This window comes from Gouania willdenowi, chromosome 21 (assembly GCF_900634775.1).
Source record: "Gouania willdenowi chromosome 21, fGouWil2.1, whole genome shotgun sequence".
In the NCBI taxonomy this organism is placed as follows: domain Eukaryota; kingdom Metazoa; phylum Chordata; class Actinopteri; order Blenniiformes; family Gobiesocidae; genus Gouania; species Gouania willdenowi.
The window spans coordinates 33075287-33095098 of record NC_041064.1 but is presented as its reverse complement, the minus strand read 5'-3'; the positions used below and the strand labels follow the sequence as shown (position 1 = coordinate 33095098).

Below are 19812 nucleotides of genomic sequence, written 5' to 3'. Positions count from 1 at the left end.
CTCAGATGTTCAAAGGAAACATGGACAACAACGACCACGTCAGGAACTACATCTACCCTCCCATCTTCTCCCGCTTTATCCGCATCGTCCCTAAAAGCTGGATGGGTTCCATCACCCTGAGGATGGAGCTACTGGGATGTGACTTTGAGTGACAGGTGCACAGATAAGCACGCTCAGGACTTCTGCAGCTCAGGAATTTACATACGTCAGGGGTGTCAAACTCTTTTTAGTTCAAGGGCCAAATACAAACCAGTTTGATCAGAAGAGGGCCACAGGTTTTAGGCGGGAAAACAATTTCTACATTTATGTGGCCAAGTTTGCACTTCCACTTATGAATTAGACATAAAGTATAGATATAGAAGGCATCAACAATATTTATGCAAAAAGTGACAGACACTTTGATTTTTTTGACCAATTTTTATTTAATTTAGGTAGATTTTGTGAAATAATTTAAGTAAAAATTGCAGAATTTTGGAAAAATATTAGAAGTCCGTTAATAACAATTTTCAACTGAATTATTTTGTAATTTATACAATGTTTCATATTATCTCTGTCATTTTCACTTTCCCCTGCTGGCCAAATCTGATGCTCTGAAGGGCCGGATTTGGCCCCCGGGCCTTGAGTTTGACATGTGACACATGTTTTAAGATAATTACTGACATCACTGGATGTTGATTGAATAAAAATTTGTGTTTTTGATGTAAAAGTTGCACTTTAGGAATTAAAAGTGTTACTTTTACCATCAGAAATTATTAGTTGATGTACATATTATGGATAGAAAATCATTTATCAGCTGCAGACGCCTACTTCTTTAAAAAAAAAAAAAAAAAAAGAGTTTCATAAGTATATGAAAGAAAACTGGGATTGTGTCCACACTTCTAATCAAGGTTGGGATTGTGTCCAATGAGAATGTGTGATGGATTCAACCAAACATGTAGGACTGACATCACATTACCGTCTGGAATACAGGGAACGCAAAGATTCCCACTGGAGAGGAAACACCTTCAAGTTTCCTGACCACTCACGTGAAAAGATGATGTAAAAATGACGACTTTAGGAATAAATGTGAAACAGCTGCTGCACAGACTGTCAGAAAAAGCCCTGAAATATGTAGAGGAGGTCAGGTTCTTATTTAAACATCTGCATGTTGAATGTGCCAGCTCTAGTTTGGACATTTAGTCATCTCACTTTGACAGGAAATGACCTATTCTTTCATACAGTTCAACACATTTTCAAGACATCCCACGCACTTTGGTCTCAAAATGTTTTGATTTCCACCAATTGTTCCTTATTGATTCAATAGTCACACTGTACATTTTTAGTTTGATTGGATGAATCCTTTTTGTGATATGGACATTTTAGTGCGGGGGGTGGGGGTGGGGGGTCGATTTTTGTGCATCCTTATTTTTCTTTCATTTTCAAGTTCCAATATCTCAAAAATTACACTGCATAGGAAACTGAAATTTGGTATATTAATAAAGCTCCACCTACTCTCAGAATATACAAAAAGATCTGCTATACATTCTATCTGGTGGACATACCAGCTCCTCAAAATTGGAAAAGTGTGTCTGGGTTTGGTTCTGGCACATGTTTGGTCCTTCAGTAAAAAACATAGCATATGCCTTAGCTTCCTATAATTTGATCAGCTTAGAGCTATGAACATAGACTGTTCACATCACTAATGATTAGTCACATATATGCCTTGGTTCTTGGGTGAAAGACTCTTGAAATTTGAAAAAACACTTCTTTTTTTTACTATTCATAGTTCCTGTCTGAGATATTGGAAGCTGAAAATGGAAGAAAAATAAGGACACAAAAATCGACACATACCCTCCCTCACTAAATTGGCCATATCTCAAAAAGTAATAATCTGATCAAACCAAAGATTTACAGTGTGCTTATTGAATAATCATGGTAAAAATTTGAGAATTTGAAGTGCGTGGGCCATTTGTGAAATTATATAGAATGACCCAGAAATAATGTATTAATTTTGGCACTTGTCAGTAACTAATGCACTTTGTTTGGTTTTCATACTGCTTAAAAACAATAAATTAAAAGGTACAGAAAATAAATTGTGTTTGTTTGTAAATTGTACTAGATTCACTTTCTCATTTGTTGTGTAAAAAGTTTTGTAAAATAATTTATTGAAGTCTTAATAAGAGTTGGGAGTTGTTACTCGGGGGTTTCAAAATGACCGGATCAGTTGGTAAAACTCCATATTGGTGCATCCTGTAGAGGTTTTATGGATTGTTTATTAATAAGTGTCATTCTCATGTTTTTATGGGGCCTTGCTCCATGTCATTGACGTATGACGATTGTAAATCCATCAAAACGAGGGTCTGAGCATTTCAAGCATGGGAACACTGGACCAGTCAGACGGCGTCTTGGAGGTTTCACTTTCACCACCTTCCAGGATCTTCATCAGGGCCTCAGAGAGAGAGAGAGAGCAGGAGGCACACGTTTAAAAATAGAAAAATTAACACGTTGGAGCAACAGTCACACAGTCTGAGGACTTAGATTGAGAAGTGACGCCTGATATGTGGCCCTATGTCTAAGAAACACGAGTGAAAGCCATGATGGCACTATATTTAATGTGTTTACAAAGATGAAATAAAGAAAAATAACCTGCTTTTATTTTGAAGAGGATGCATTTATGCAGCAGAGAGGCCTGCTTTCAATCTACAATGCATTATTCCATTTTCATACAAGTCTGAATAAAAAATGAAGTCCAAAAAATAGATTTCTTTTTACATTATTGATGAATGTCACTGTAAATGTAGATGTGTGTGTTCAGCTAAAGTTTAGTCTTTCTAATGTTTCTCAGTAATACAGTATGTTAAGGTTTAATTTATTCAAACTGTTTTTTAAGGAAATTAACTTTGATCTCTTGACATTTTTGGACATTCAGACAAAAAGAAACCTTATGAATTATTCAAAAAGAAGACAAAAATAACTTGCTGAAATTACTACACGCAAGTCAAGGACACATCAAAGCGATCAGCAGATGCCTCTGAAGAAGACTGGCGGTTGACATGAATGAAAAAAGAAGACTAAAAGAACTGGTTGGATTTGTTTCTCTGTTACTGTGTAAATATCGTCTACAGTCTGTGCTTTGATGGTGAACGCTTACATTTGAAGGCAGCTAATGGAGTGTGAGAGTTAGTGTTAATTTTGTCATAGATGTTTTTTTTAAGTGACAATGATTATGACTATGACTAATTTAAAAAAAAAAACATGTTAAAAACTATATCAAAATATGTTTATTTTATCGTCAACTAATAAAATGTGATTTTAGACGTTGATCACATCAAATTAAACATAAAATAAGTTGCATTTTAGTCAAAAAAATATACAAAAATAACTATGACTAAAACTACATCAAAATTTGCTGTCAAATATAACACTAGTGAGAGTGAATGATTATTAAATAATGCTATAGTTTTAAAACTGCAATAATATTCATCATCACGTTACAGCAAGTAACAACATTTAATGAAAAGATGTCTCTGGTAAGAAATAACAGTGGTGGGTTTATCCACTACTACCAGCAGGGGGCGCAACTCCACCATGTTGGTTGACTGGTGACGAAACGAAAAAGTGACCCTTGGGTTTTGCTGGAGGTTCTCTCTGGGACTAAACATTTACGCCATAGTTTTCAACAACTACATTTTTAAAGTAACAATAATGACTAATTTAAAAAAAATTAAAAAATAAATATTTATGAACGAAAACTGTCAAGATACACTGAAATGCTTGTTTTTGTCCCAGGGGACGAAATCTAACCAGAGATTCAGAACTCATCAAGACTTTCTGTGTGTGTTAAACATTAATACCATCTTAATATCAGGTTGATCATTGCTGATTGAATCTTTAAAAAATACAAAAACTCTTGTGCTTCATATTTTAGTCGACTATATCTGTAATACATTAACTAAAACCACTGGAACTTAAACGTTCCTGAAGACTACATTTAGACAAAAAGTATGTTGCATTTTAGTCAAAACACTATGACTTATACTAAATCAAAATTTAAAAACTTATTTCCCGTTAAAAATAACTGAAGTGCAATAAACATTGACAGGATATCTGTGTCAAAAATGAAGATTTCAGGTAAAGAAGATAAAAGATGTTAAGCTGTGTATTCAAGGTAGATAGAGTGTCTACTTCTCTTTCTCCTTCTTTCAACAGCTAAACCAATGCAGATAGAACCCTTACGACACCTAAAGTTACTCAGGTGTGTGTAATTCCCATTGAATCCACATAAAAGCAAAAGTCTGAGAAGAATACAAAAGAAACATCCAGAAGTTTCACCCATCAGACCTCATTGAAAGGCATCGGCATGGAGTTGGCCAACAAGCACCCTTGGGACTCTCACACCTGCAGAAATGACTGCTTAAATTAAACCAAAATCCAACTTTTTTGCATCACAGCTCAGAAAGAATTCAGCCCTGCTCATCACCTATTGCTGCGTTCCAGACAACTCGGAACTCACTTTTCCTAGTTGAAAACTCCTTTCCCTGAGTTCAAAGAACAAAAACATGGCCAACCAGGATAGTATCTATTTAGGACAATATAGGTCATAATGTTTGTGTGATTAGAAGTGTGATTAAGAAAAAACTCACATAAGAACAAAAAAAAAAAAAAACATCATTTGAATATACAAATACATAAAAAAAAGTAAACTAAACGTAGTGAATATTGTATATTACTTCCCAATTTTTTTTATTTTTTTTTTTAGCATTAAAAAAGTATTTTAAAAAACAGCAGAACACCATCCCCACTGTGAAGCATGGTGGTGGCAGCATCATGCAATGAGAATCTTTTTTGTTGCAGGAACTGTGTGATCTATCCATTTATCTATCTATCTATCTATCTATCTATCTATCTATCTATCTATCTATCTATCTATCTATCTATCTATCTATCTATCTCTATGGCAGACATGGGCAACTAGCGGCGTGGGGGTCACATGCGGCCCTTGTTCTAATTTTGAGTGGCCCCTGAAGTAAATGCACAAAATGGGTTAAAAACACATAGACAGTTACAGAAATATACATTAGACAACTTATATACACAAAGTGACACCAAAAACACACAACGGCAACAACAACAACAACAACAAAAAAAACAACTAACACGGAAAACAAATACACAAAAAATGTCTCCAAAATCACAAAATGGCAAGAAAAATACACATATTGGCTAATAACACACAAAAAATAAGAGGAAAATACGCTAAATGACTTCAAAACACAGATAAAACAACAGTAAAAACACACAAGACAACAACAGAAAGCGCAAAATGAGGAAAAAAAATGAGTTAAAACGACCACAAAACGATATATTACACCAAAAACACATGAAATGACAACACAAACCTATTGTTCATCCCTGTATTAATGCTTAGTTTATTCTAATGCTGACATGTTGATGTGGCCCTCAGATCAGATAGTCACCTTTTTGTGGCCCCGCCCTCCTCTCTGCCCAGTGACAGTGAACTGGCAGCACTGGGTCACCAACCACTATTAATAAAACCCAATTATAGTGACTCACGGGTTGTTTACAAACACAGGGTGACGTCAGAGGAGCGGAACTCTCGCGCACGCGCCCAGCCCGCCCCTGCGGAGCCTCTCAGTATAAAAGCAACAGAGCTGCTCAGTGTGTGACAGATTAACTCTGACTTCACACAATCATCTAAACTAAACCCGACTTCTGTGATTATGAAGTCTCCAAAGCTTAAACGTCAAGGTGAGTTTACGTCATTTTTTAACGCTTTTAATGAGTTGTTTAATATTCTACAACCCTAAAATGTATGTATGATGTGTAATATTTTCAATAAATGGCATAATGTCACATTTCTGAGGGTGATTTATGGAGTTAAAGTGTGTTTTTCTGGCACTTTGACACACAGCTAAGTTCGCGGAGGATCTGGACGATGTTCTGGGAGAGTTCGACGCGGTGATCGAGGACTTCACGTCCCCGGTGGAGAAGCGACATTTCCGCTACGATGAGCACCTGAAGACGGTGAAACGGAGGAGCTGCACCAGCGTTAGTGACAGCGGCATCAGCGACTCAGACAGTGAGTGTGGTCATGTGACGTCACTGGGGCTTTATTATGAGCAAAGATGAGAAGAATGTTGTGAGGAAACCTGGAAAGATGCATCCACCAAGGGAGATCAGACGCATGACCTCATGAATATAAATAAAAAAAATAAAAAAAAAACAACTAAATGATGTTTAGAGACAAAGAGCTGCAAACAAACATCTGTACATTTCATTTAATACATCTGGAAACACTTTAATGTCATTCAACTCTTTGAATATAGACTGAAAAATATTTTAATAGTTCTCATTTTAGGGAAGAATAGAGGAAAACTATCTCCAAAAGGCGACCCAGGGGCCACATGGTATAATTTTGCATGGCCCCCAAAACAAATACACAAAAAAAGACTACAAAAATACATAAAAACACATGTAACGGGGCCGGGCAATATATTGAGATTCAAGATATATCAAGTTTTCTGTGTTGGAGATTTAGAAAATGACTAACTTATTTTGTTGGCAGTGGCGTACACTTGCCGTATCTATATACCGACATTCTATCCATACGCAGTGCCCCTCATTGGCCTGTTTAGGTCATGTGACTAAGACTAAACCTAACCCTAAAAATTGTTGAGATATAGGGTTATAACCTAACTCTAACCCTAAGATGCTACGTATGTGTACTTCGTTAAATAAAACCAATATCACCGGGGGTTGTCCGTACTGCAACCGTACAAATAAACACTTTCTATTTTGTTTTAAAATACTTGTTTTATGAGTCGCTGCTTCCACTGCTTCTCAGAACAGCATTAAAAGCACAGTTAAATGGATTTGTGTCCCAACCCAGACCTTCCCCTAAACAAGCCACACTACAGAACTCACTCACACGTGCTGTCCCTTAGAGGAGAAAAAGACCAAAGTGGTACATTTTGTGGAACTGTTTGTTAATAAATGTGGCAGTGTGGATTTTTGCATCAGCAAATTTAACCCTGAATTGTCTTTCTGGTAAAACTTTATTTGAATTAAAAATATTGAGATATGAGTTTTGGATTTTGGTCCATATTGCCCAGCCCTACACGTAACAACAACAACAAAAATACGCAAATTGACTCTAAAACACAAAATATGTTTTTAAAAATACACAAAAAATACAATTTGACAACAAAAATACAAAAAAACATTTTTAAAGACACACAAACAACAACAAAAATACACAAAACAAAAAACGCTACACAAAATTACCCCAAAATTAGACAGAAACCCCTTTTCCTCCTTTATCAATGTTCAGATTGATCATCATTCTAAATCTTCAAGTCAGCACATTTTTGTGGCCCCCGCTGTGAAACAAGTTGCCCGTCTCTGCATGAAAGCAGACTTTAAAGCTTGTTTATTATTTATTTTTACAGTCATCTGCTTTCTAAGTAGCCATTAAAAATGACTTTTGAACAACGTGCCTCACATGGAGAGAAGGTTTTACCGTCATGTGAAGAAGAAGGAGAAGCTGTGATTTCAGTGTCACTTTAAAGAGATGCTGCACACGTTCATCCAGAATAAAGATCACATCCTTCATCTAAAGCTTCAGTCTAAACAATAACATATGATCTTCTATCTTATTACATTTGGAAATAGTTTAAGGTGATTTCAGGCTATTGATTAACTCAGCAGACATTGTTGTTGTTCTTACGTTATTTAAAAAAGGGAGTTTGAGCTAAAAATCACTTGTGCATTGAACTGATGTGCAGCATCATGTGAGCACAAAGCTGTAGTGTTGTGCTCAAGGTCCGCTGCTGTTAATATTCCTTAACGGCCATCGAGGGTGTTGCCCATGTCGGATTAAGACAGACATATACAACTGGGGGCCACACGTGGCCCTCTGTATAATTCTGTGTGGCCCACCAATGTAAAATGACTCCAAAAATGCACAAAAGAACAACAAAAACACTCTAGGTGATAACAACAATGACTCCAAAAACACACCAAAGGACAAAAACATGCAAAATGACGAAAAAACATATACAATACAACCCCAAAATAACTGTAAAAACACAAAATTACAAAAAAAATAGACAAAAAGACGCATGAGACTCAAATGGCAACCAAAATACCAAACAAAAATATGCAATATGACTGAAAAACACACAAAAGACCAGAAAGTGATAAAATAAATGCATAATATGACAAAAATGAACAGAAAAAGGGACCTAACTACATTTCATTAACTTGTGCTTGTATAAATATAATAGCAGTAAAGGTGAATCTAATACAACAAGCACATTATCGTCAGAACTGCGTGAACTCGATCTACTGAGAGAATCAGATTCCTTGTGAGGCCTCATCATCTCCATGGAAGTGCAGAGAACATGCAACTGTCTCTCACAGAGAGCAGCTATTGTTTCTCCTCCTGATGGATGGAAGGACTGTTGATGGTCTGAGGAGTGTTTAGTGTTTCTGCTCCATTTACTGATGTTCAGACGGCGCCTGTGTGTGTGTGTGTGCGTGTGTGTGTGTGTGTGTGTGTGTGTGTGTGCGTGTGTGTGTGTGTGTGTTCTTAACATTTAAGGACTTTTTTTAATAATAACACACCTACAAGAAGAGTACACAATGGGGAAAATGAGGACATTTATTAAAGTGTGGGAAGCATTTTCTGCTAATCTTTGGTTGTGGCCCCTAGGGGCCAAATGTGGAGCCTAACACACTTTAGACATGTTTTAAGTCACTCCAGGTACCCATCGGTCATATAAAAATTATTTTCATGCATTGGTTTCACAATTCAAAAGATTGAAAATGCAAAATTTGTCAAAGAAATACTGTTAGTTTGATTTAACGTCTCACCTTTGTTCTCATTAGAAATGAATTAGAAAGCTTTTGTTAAATAAAAATAAATAAAAAAAGATATAAATATAGCATAAATATCTTGACTTTTCTTTACAAATTTAAATCATTATGATTTGATCGAGATTAATTCAAATTGAAACATTTTTATCAAGTGCAACAACCTTTTGACGTGTGTCAGCCAGCCTTACTTTTCTCAGCATTTAACAAATACCCTTAAGCAGTGTTTTTCAACCTTGGGTTCTGGACCCCATGTGGGGTTAAATGGGATTAAAATGGGATTGCGTGAAATGTCTAGGAATAGTTTTTTTTTTTTTGTTTTTTTTTTGTTGTGTCTTTAAATGTAAGTAAATATAACAGCTTAGAATTATATTGTTTACATGTTTTTAATCATTATTCTAAAAAAAACAAAAAAAAAACACAATAAATATAAAGTAAGTGTTTTTTTTTATAGCTAAACTCTCAAATAAAAAATATCTTATCACTAATCCTGGCTACTTTATATTTAATAAACATGATCAAAAACTAATTCTAGAAAAGAAAAAAAAAATGTCTCTGTGGGGTCATTTGTGATATTAAAATGAGGTCACGACCTGAAAAAGATTGTGAACCTCTGTCCTAAAGTGACACAGCACAGTGGTACCTGTATACTGTATGTATAAGTGTAACTGTATCTGACAGCGCAAACATTCCTGTCTCTGACATGTTGTAAATGATGCGTCTTCGCTGTCGAAGTGGAAACTATTTTCAGTAAAAGATGCAGCAACGTGTGTGCGTACTGTGATTATAGGGGAATCTGCTCCACTGACACACATTCTACTCTAATCTGTGGGTTTTTTTGTCCCTTCGTGCTGCTGACAGGCGCAGAGTTGCTGCACAGAAACAGCTTCAGCTTCAGCGACGAGAGACTCAACTCACCCACGACCGCCTCCCCTCCCCTACTGTCACCCAAACGTGAGCACACACACACACACACACACACGCACGAACAAAAAGGTTTACATATTACCCTATGCTTTTATTTTGAAGGAGATAGTTGTGTTTATGCAGTGATTTGTTTTCCACTAGAAAGCTAACACAAGAGGAAGGTTATGTTTTATGGGTTTATTTATTAAAGGCTCAGTAATTGTGAGTAATTGTAATTGAGAGCGTAATTGTAATTGACTCTCAGGGGAAAATAATAATTGTAATTGGTAAAAAATGAAACTGATAAAATAACCTGCATTAATTGCTGTTTTGGCGCCGTGCATCCTTTAATCTGATTGGTCGGCTGTGATGTGGTGCATTTGATTGTTGTCTGGTCATTTCAGTTTCTGAATCTGCTCTTTATAAAAGAACCGAGTCCAAAACATCACGGCAGGAATGCACGTAACAGTGGACTTCCTCATTGAGGCTGTCAATCAATGCTCACTGAGGCCTGTGATTGGATAGATAGACGCTTAATTGTCATTGCACTGAAAACAATACAACGAAACCCTCCTTCCTCTCCTAGAAGGGGCGGGGCCAACAGTGACGATGGTCACAATAATCTGTCTCAGCCAATAGCAAAATTAAATTGTAATAGCCAGCGTTCAACCCTTAGAAAGCGTCACGCTGACGTTTTACAACTAAATACACAACATGTAAATACTTTTACTAACATGTTAAAATCAACAGCACTAATTAATACCCAAATACATACAGTACTGTATGTATTCAGCAGGAAAAAGTGGGTTTAGTGTTTAGTTACTCTTTAAGTAAAACTACTGATTTAGAAATATACTTTATAAAGTACAAGTATAAAAGTAACTTCATTACAGTCATTTGAGTACTTGTAATCTGTTGCTTTCACTTCTGTAGTTTATAACATGTGTTACACAATCCCAGGCTTTTATTCTGAAATGTCCTCTCTGTGCCCTGTGCAGCCAAACTGGGAGACACCAAAGAACTGGAGGACTTCATCGCCGACCTTGACAAGACGTTACAAAGTGAGTGTGAACACAGATCAACGTTCTCCGTGTGTCTGCTGAGGATTAGCTCTGCTAAAGAGCGCTCCTAAAGCGACTCGCTGGGGCTTTTCCACGAAACAATGAAGCCCCCAAAGTGGCTCAGGCATGTCAGGGCTCCAAGGGTCACGCCGGAGAGAAAAGGCCCGCGCTTCTCCTTTGAAGTGTTATGTAATCTGTGCAGAGTGCACAATGCACTGATACCTACATTTATACTTTGACTTTATAGGATGACACTGACACAAGCCTCCGTGCATGTCACACCACTGTTCTCTGATATTCATCCTCATGTTACATTATGCCGAGCTGGCAAAAATACACACTGTTCTGTTTAAAGTTCACTTTCAATGATGTGGCCAAAATGTAACCGCACAAAAATACCACAAAATTTCACGACAAGGACTTAAAGAAAATGAATAAATGCTGATTTGTAGCAAAACCAGTGCATTCTGGATCAAACAGCCGATGATTCCATTTATAGAAACAGTCACAATGCTTCCTAAATGGCCCCTTCTGTCACAATATGACCAACCTGGCAACGCAGCTTCTCTAGCAGTAACTTTTTAAATGTAATGAATAGATGGTGCCAATATTACTGTAAGAAGAATAAGGTAAAAGTCTTTATTTTTTACCTGAAATACAAAAATCTAACACAGCAAAGATCAAATGGTTTTGGTCTATTTTTCTGTCATTTTTGCACGTTTTTGGAGTTGCATTGTATGTTTGATGTTTTTTAAAGCCATTTAGTGCATTTTTGTGTTCATTTTGTATTTTTAGAGTTATTTTTATGTCTGTCTGGAGTGATTTTGTGTAATTTTGTTGTCATTTTTTGTATTTTTGCATGTTTTTGGAGTTGTGATGAATAGTTAATTGCAGTTATTTTTGTATATTGTCATTTTAGCAGATCTTTGTTGTCATTTGTGTGTTTTGGAGTCAATTTGTGAAACGTTGTAGTAAATGTTTTTGTTTGTTTTGTGCATTTTTTGAGTATTTTTCTGTCATTCTGTGTACTTTTGTTACTTGGTGTTATGAGTACTGGTAATTTTGTGTTTTATTTTTGCTATTTTTTCTTATTGTGGTATTTTTTTATTTTATTTTTTTGTCCTTTTGTGTACATGTCTTGTCATTGTCTTGTGTATTTTTCTGTCATTGTGTGTGTTTTGGGACTCATTTTGTGCGTTTACTTTTGGAGGTCGCAAATTTTAACCAAGGGCCCCCGGACCACCAGTTGCCTATTTCTGCTCAAACGTGTCCAATTTAGGTTCTGAATAAGGTGCCATATCTTTATATTTGGATGCTACTATACTATCACTTTATGATGACTGTGATATTTTGGCTTCAGACGTCCTAAACATTGATGATTCTGGACTTGAACAGAATGTGAAATTGACACTGATGTTACAGTATGATCTCAGTCTGAGGCTAAAACTGAAAAGCTGTCTGATTGTGTCATTGACGGCTTTCTGCTCACTGTGTGTCAGCCCGTGTTAGAACTTGCTTTAAAGTTCTGTGGAATGTTTGTTGCTGGGATGAAATTCCTACTGTAAATGTCAGAAATGTAATTGCACTGAAGCGGGCGAGGATTGGACGCACGCCCCTCATTTCCTTGTTGAGTTTCTTCCTGATGTTAATCATTTCCACACAATCTGATACTCAATAATGTTGACATTTAGTTTTCTGACAGTCTGCTTCATATTTCTATGGGGCATCACCTCGACTTGTTCTGTCTTCCTGTTTTAAAATGAGCTTCTTACATTTTTCCAACAGTCTGTGCAGCGGCTATATCATATTCCTCTCAAAGATTTTATTAGTTTTAATTAGTAGCAAAATAATCACAAACCATTTTTGGTACTTAATTGACAAAGTTTTCCACATTTGGTACAGTCATTTTGTGCATAAAAAACTATTAAAGAAAAAACTACAGGATCAGGGATAAACCAAAACAAAAGAAAACTGGCAATAATAATAACAGTAGCAATGATAGTAATATTAGAAATAATAGCAACAATTGTGTTAAACAGTCAAGCAAAGCATTTGGATACCCATAAGATTAAAAATGAGAATGTATGCAATATATATAGACACACAAATACCCATAGATATATGCACATATATTCGTATAAATAAAATGAACAAAATTATATTGAAAATAAATAAATTGAAAGTAAATAAAATACGCAGAAAAAAATTAAAGACACAGCATACTGATATTTAAATTAATATATATAAACTAAATAATAAATAAATAAATAAAATAAAAGTTGGGATAGGGTCAGATGGTAAACGGAGGTTCATCAACACTCATAGAGCAGTCATAACGTACCAATGTGAGCCAACGATACACACCGATCAAAACATATTAACAAAAACAACCGAAACATCCAAACATTATCTTTTTCTTTATGTGCATTCATGATATCACAGATATCAGTGAATATGTTCGCCCAAATATTGCAATCATCAGGCGTTTGTGCAAAGACATATTTTAACTTGTCGGTTCAGGTTTTGTATGATAATAAGGATTTTTGTGTGTGTGTGTGCGTGTGTGCGTGTCCAGGAAAGCGGAGCCGAGCTGAGAATAGAGCGTCTAATCATATGCTTGTAACTGTCTCTCCTCAGGCATGTGACAGGCAGGACCGCAGCCGTCTTGGGGGTGGGGGGTGCCCTCCCCAGCCACAACCACACATGTAGCCGCCGCCATCATCATCATCATCGCTCCGTGATGGTATCACCCAACACTTCCATAACTCCAGACCATAACACTGGACTCCGAGTGATCCTCGTAGGACGGGAAAACTCTGCAGTCGTCAGGTGATCCACTGCAAGGCCTCGGATTTATCAAGACTCTCGGCCAACGATGCTGCTCAAATCTAATCTAAGATGAAAACACTTGTTAACTCAAATCTGTGCCTAAAAGTTAGTATTAAGGGCCTGTACTACGAAGCTGGATTAGTTGATCAGGGATAGTTCTCCATCAGCTTCACTTAACCAAACATTCAGAGTACCTGTACTATGAAGCAGGTTATAAACATGTTCACATAGGCAAGGTGATTTCAGCATGGCGACGTGTGAGCTCTAGTGAAATGGGTGGAGATTGCAGCGTCAGACCAATCACAAACACTGAGAAACTGTGTAGAGCAACTTAGCTCACAATTGAAGAATGATTCTTTAAAAATATGAAGATTTAAAATCCATAAGACCAAAAACAACACTGTTGCTGCAGAAAAAGCAGGAAGGAAGAAATGCAGGCAGGAAGCTGCTGACACTATAAATGCATAAGAGTGTGAAAATATACAATATTAATCTATCGGTTGAAAATTGGACACCGCTCTGATCAGTTTCATTTATCCAGACAAAACCTGGTCCCGACCAGGTAAGCTGTTCAGCCTAAGTTACCATGGTGATTTAGCCCAGTAAGAAGTTAACCTACTATATGACACACGGAATAAATTCTAGAAGTTAGCGCGATAAGAATCCAGCTTCTTAGTTCAGGCCCTAAGTGTCTCCAGATGTGTTTTCTGTGATAAACTGCGTAGTGCTGCATCTTAGATCCAATCACAAGCCATTAATTTCCAGTAGAAAGCACTCACACCTTTATATTGTGTGATTCATTTGACTATAAGTGTAACATTTATGTTGAAATATAATTTTGGCATTTAATGGAAGGTTAATGTAGAACATTTTCCTGATTGTATGACACTGGAGACATTTAATTGCTTAAAGTGTAAGTACACCCCAAAGCCACTTTATTCTGTTGAATATATAATTTATATGGTTAGGTATGAAGTTATGTTGTTTATTAATCCTAGTCCCACTCTTCACATTTTAGTTTAAGTATTTAAATTTAGTGTTTTTAGTAACTGCCCTCTATGGGTTGAACGATGCTATTACAATTCCATTTTTCTATTGGCTGAGATTAGATCAGTGATGTCACTAACCGTCACTGTTGGCCCCGCCCCTCCTATAAAAGATGGGAGGAGGGACTGGTTCCCTCAGTGAGCATTGATTGACAGCTCCATGTGGAACTGTGCAGTGCTGTGGGGCGGGGCTGCTGTGACTGGGCGTGTCTTAAGGAGCAACGCCCATAATCAAGGCATTTTTTAAAAATATTTTCCCCCTAGTGGCAGGTCAGCAAAAACCTGTGGGTGTACTTAGACTTTAAGTCTGAGAGTTGGAGTGAATTAAGTAACGCTTTGATAAGAACCATCTGAGATCACCCTGAGCACTGGTTGTGTGTGAACTCCCACTATAATCACTGGAACCAAAACTACAGCCATCCCAAACTGGACTGAGAGAGTATTTAAAAACCAGCTTTTTATAACATAAATGTGTTTGTGATTTTAATACAAAGCTTACTATTTGTAAATTCCTCACTGATTTTTTTGGTGAAATATATTTTTGTATCTTATGTAAATAAAGACATGATCAGATTTTATTTGCCTCGGCGTCGACGGGAAACTGGGATTAAGGTTTGACGCATGTTGACGACACGTGTTAATGTGAACATAATCCGCTCTGACAAACTGGAAAGTTAATGCTTTTATTTAATACTTCTAATGTGTGCCAGAGATTCTATTAAAGGATGAGAGGAGATTGTTTTCATAAACACGGGACTCCTGTCTTTATTTTGGATCACTGTTTACGCACACACACACATACTGGGATGAGAATAACTAAATACTATCTTATCTTAACGCCATCTGACTAAATCAGGCCCATTAGTGCAGTGCTTCCATATCAGGAGTACTGATACTTGTTCTTGTTCTTTTCTTTTCCTGTTATCTGTCATTAGCATGAATAAGGTCTCATGAAGGCTGCCATTAAGTGTTGTTTGCTAAATTATGACACCTTTGGAGCTATGTTGGCATTTTTTGGGTTAGGCGGAGGGATCTAGTGAGGTTAGGGTATTCATGCTAATGACAGGTGTCATGTCATAATAATAACAGCGTTATGTCAGCCTTATGTATAATATTTCAAGTAAAATGTTATTGAAATGAAGAATTTAGATTTTTCTTACAGAGGATCATAAGATTTAACGTTTTGTTGACCTACATTTACACCTTTGCAATAATCTCCCTTCTTCACCTTCTGCACACCAACTTATACTCTGATATGTTTTTGATTAACTAATACGGGATACTACGGAAGTGGATTAGGGCTCGAGATTAAAGTTGAAAAAATTGGAAAATAGTAGAATCTTCGAAAAATAAACTCAAAATACAATACTGTGATAAAAGTAGAAGGTTTGCTAATAAAGTCAAATCTACGGAAGCACGAGGACCAATTTACCATATACAGCAATATCCCCCATCCAAACTGGCCCTAATCTGTTTTCCCGTAGCTCCTCAATAGCCACAGACAGACTGAATGCTCCACCTCCTCCAAACTTGACTGGTTTTTCCTTCTGAATTGATTAAGTTTTTGGCAATATCTTAACTTCAAAGTCCCTAAAGCCACATCGTGGACTTTGTGACCTAAAGAGTTGACCCATATGAGTTATTTTAAATGATTCCTCAGGTCAATATACAGCGTTTGACAGTATCAATGCTTCGAGCGGGGCTTCCCTCTTGAAATTACGCCCATGTAAGTTTGGACGGACCGTCTTTGGCCAGGTCACGTGACATGGAGAATGCCTGGAGAACGTATCACTTGACCACAGGCTCGGATATACTCATTGGGCTCAAAGCTTTTGCTGCTATTTTTCCGCCTGGTCATAGCCGAGGCAATGCTTCTGAGGAGGCTAAATAGATGCCCCCAAGACACGGCCCCCTCCGCGCCGACCCTTGGCGAAGGAGGGAGTGGGGGGGAGCATCACCGACGCGGTGAGGAGGGCCGAGCGCCAGACCACCGGCGGCGTGTAGAGGAGGACGGCGGCTGCAACTCCTGTTGCGCCGCGAGCACAGCCCCACTTCGCACCCCAGCCCGACCGACCCAGCCCTTAGATCCTTATCCCGAAGTTACAGGTCAACTACTGTCTGCATACACACTCAAAAGACAAGGGAGGCTGGCCCGACTGACTGTTGATTTTTGCGACAGTGCTGCGGCGCTTGTGGCCACTAGGGGCGCTTGATGTGAAAGCTACCGGTCTAGCGCACCTAGTGGCCAAAAGTTACACAGTGTGCCATTAAAGAGATTACAACGCTGTGTTTATGAGCTAAAAGAGAAATAATCTCGTTGGTATTAAACCAACTTTGAAGTATAATGTAACAAATTTATCGATACATGGAATCTTGTAGTTGGCAATGATCTGCTGTTTGTTGTATATGGTGGATTAGCCATCGTCAGCTTCCGTAGATTTGACTTTATTAGCAAACCTTCCACTTTTATCACAAAATTGTATTTGGAGTTAATTTTTAAAATGTAGACTTCAATCTTGTGTTTTCGACTTTAATCTCCACATTATAGTTCAACTTTGTTCTCAAATGTTTAACTTTAATCTCCACATTTTTTTTTTTTTTTTTTTTTTTTTAAAGGATTTTTTTGGCTCTAGTGGCCTTTATATGACAGTTGCTTGACAGGAAAGGGGTCAGAGAGAGCAGGGAATGACACGCAGGAAAGGGTCCCAGGCCGGGAATCGAACCTGGACCCGCTGCAGGTGAGGAGCTATAGCCTCTGTACATGGGGCGGGCGCTCTACCCACTGAGCTAAACACCGCCCCAATCTCCACATTTTTTTTTTTTTTTTTTTTTTTTTTTTTTTTTTAAAGGATTTTTTTGGCTCTAGTGGCCTTTATATGACAGTTGCTTGACAGGAAAGGGGTCAGAGAGAGCAGGGAATGACACGCAGGAAAGGGTCCCAGGCCGGAATCGAACCTGGACCCGCTGCAGGTGAGGAACTATAGCCTCTGTACATGGGGCGGGCGCTCTACCCACTGAGCTAAACACCGCCCCCCCCAATCTCCACATTTTGAATGAATTCTTCATTTGCCCAAAATAATTTTTTCTATCAAAATTGGCCCTAATCCGCTTCCGTAGGATACACACAAAGACAATTGGGCTGTTTTTGTCCAAATCTTTACTGACCAAGAACGGTATACTCCAGATTATTTTATGTCTTATAAGATCATCCTATCAGATGATCCCATGATCTGAGGTTTGTTAAGAGTGAATTTTTGGGAACTTGGAACATATGCAAGTTGAAACAACAAAAAATGCGTGTTGAGCAACATGATCAAATACACGTTTTCATTACATCATTAAAAACTTTAATGTTCAATATAATTTTAACTATGTATAGAGTCATTCCGTGTCATTTTAACTAATTTTCAGGACAGTGAATAACAAATAAACAATAAATCATTATAAGACAGAGGCTACAATGGCCTCATGTAAAAAAAAAAATCTATATTTGTGAGTGGTGAAATAACTCCAAAGTTGAGGTCCAAAATAAAAATGAAGAAGTTGCATAAAGGAAAATTGTTTCATATCGCAAGACTGAGTAATCTTTGTACTATAAATGAAAACACATCAGATTTTTTCTGACATTCCCACATGCAGTTATGGGCCAATGAAAATAGTTTTTAAAAAAAAGTATTTTTTCATATTTCCAGAGACTGTCACTCAAGAACCAAGGCATATATGTGACTATTCAATAGTGATGTGAACAGCCTATGTTTATAGCTCAAAGCTGATCAAATTACAGGGAGCTGAGACATATGCTAAGTTGTTTACTGAAGGACCAAACATGTTCCAGCTCCCAACCCACACATTCTTTTTCCAAATTGGAGGGACTGGCATGTCCACCAGATAGAATGTATAGGAGACATTTTTGGATATTGGAAGCAAAAAATGGAAGAAAAATAAGGACATACAAAAATCGACACGTACCCTCCTCACTACATTGGCCATATCTTAAAAAGTATTCATCCGATCAAACCAAAAAATTACTGTGTGCCGATAGAACAATTAGTAAAAAATTTATTTTTTGAGACAGAGGTGCGTGAGCCTGTATATTGTCTTCACTGTGAAGGTATTTTGTAAATGATTTTTGACGATAAAGGTTCCCCACCGCTGTTCTAAGATCTTCCAGAGATCCAAGATGTTTCTTGTGTTAATGCTCTGATTGGTCATCATTCTAAATGCTGACATACTGTATTTACAATTTGGATAGTTTGTTAACTGCATGCAGAAAGTTATGCTAATAATGGAAGATATTTTTATCCCTTTCACAAACATTGGAGCTATGTCAGATGAACTGAAATAGAAAGGAAGCGTCTCCTAGCGTCTGTCCTCGTTCATCAAACTCTCAACAAAGCAGCACTTACGTAACGTCTTTAGCAACCGGCTCTATTTACAGCGGTGGAAGGAGACGTCTTTGCAGCAGTCGTGCATCTGCAGTCTGAGTCAAGGGCTCCCCTCTGTCTGCCACGGGTCAAAGGTCACCAGCAGACACATTTCCTCCACCAGTGGCTGTGCAGCAGGTGGAGAAGACCTAAAACTAGCCCGTCTGTGCTCTTTGTGTATTAAATAAAATACATTCTCTGACATTCTGTGCAGTGGCTGTTTCATATTCCTTCCAAACGCTGCCAAGGTTTTTCCTACTCTGGGAATCTTTTTATAGTCATTATACATGATTTTATTTGTTTCTGTCGTGTGACTTTTTGTTGTATTGTGCATATTTTGGTGTTCTGTTTTGTGTGTTTTTGAGTGCGTTTAGTTGTATTTTATTTTGATGGCGTCTTTTCAGGTGAGGTCTTTAGTAAAGTTGAAAATGTTCTGAGAATCTTGCAAAGGAGGACGGCTGGTTAATGCACTGGTTCCTGACCACTGGGCCATTTACCATTTGGTATTGGACCACAAAGAAAGAAGAAAAATTAAATGTAAGCGAGTTTCTGCAGGGGCTATTTATATACAGTACATATTTTTGTTGTAATTTTGTATATTTTTCTGTAATTTTTTGTGTTTTTGGAGCAATTTTTTGCATTTACCCAGGGGCCGCACAAAGTAAAACAGAG

The 19812-nt window shown here is 37.4% G+C and overlaps 2 protein-coding genes across 2 annotated transcripts in view; both read left to right on the top strand.

The window, feature by feature from the left end:
- f5 (coagulation factor V) overlaps positions 1-1272 on the top strand; it is a 35729-nt gene extending 34457 nt beyond the window's left edge. The window contains exon 27 of the mRNA XM_028437083.1: positions 6-1272. Within this exon, the coding sequence (XP_028292884.1) occupies positions 6-152 (147 nt within the window). The 3' untranslated portion in view covers positions 153-1272. The remainder of the gene's footprint in view (positions 1-5) is intronic.
- Positions 1273-5640: 4368 nt separating this feature from the next.
- rgcc (regulator of cell cycle) lies at positions 5641-13798 on the top strand. Its single transcript, XM_028436943.1, has 5 exons — positions 5641-5748; positions 5912-6079; positions 9736-9828; positions 10779-10841; positions 13479-13798. Exons 1-5 carry the CDS (start codon positions 5721-5723, stop codon positions 13484-13486), a joined length of 360 nt encoding a protein of 119 aa, XP_028292744.1. The 5' UTR covers positions 5641-5720; the 3' UTR covers positions 13487-13798.
- Positions 13799-19812: the final 6014 nt, after the last annotated feature.

Coding starts and splice junctions, on each gene's coding strand:
- rgcc (XM_028436943.1), top strand. CDS start 5,721: ATGAAGTCTCCAAAGCTTAAACGTCAAG. Junction 5,749..5,911: donor TCCAAAGCTTAAACGTCAAG/GTGAGTTTACGT, acceptor TTTGACACACAG/CTAAGTTCGCGGAGGATCTG. Junction 9,829..10,778: donor TCCCCTACTGTCACCCAAAC/GTGAGCACACAC, acceptor TGCCCTGTGCAG/CCAAACTGGGAGACACCAAA.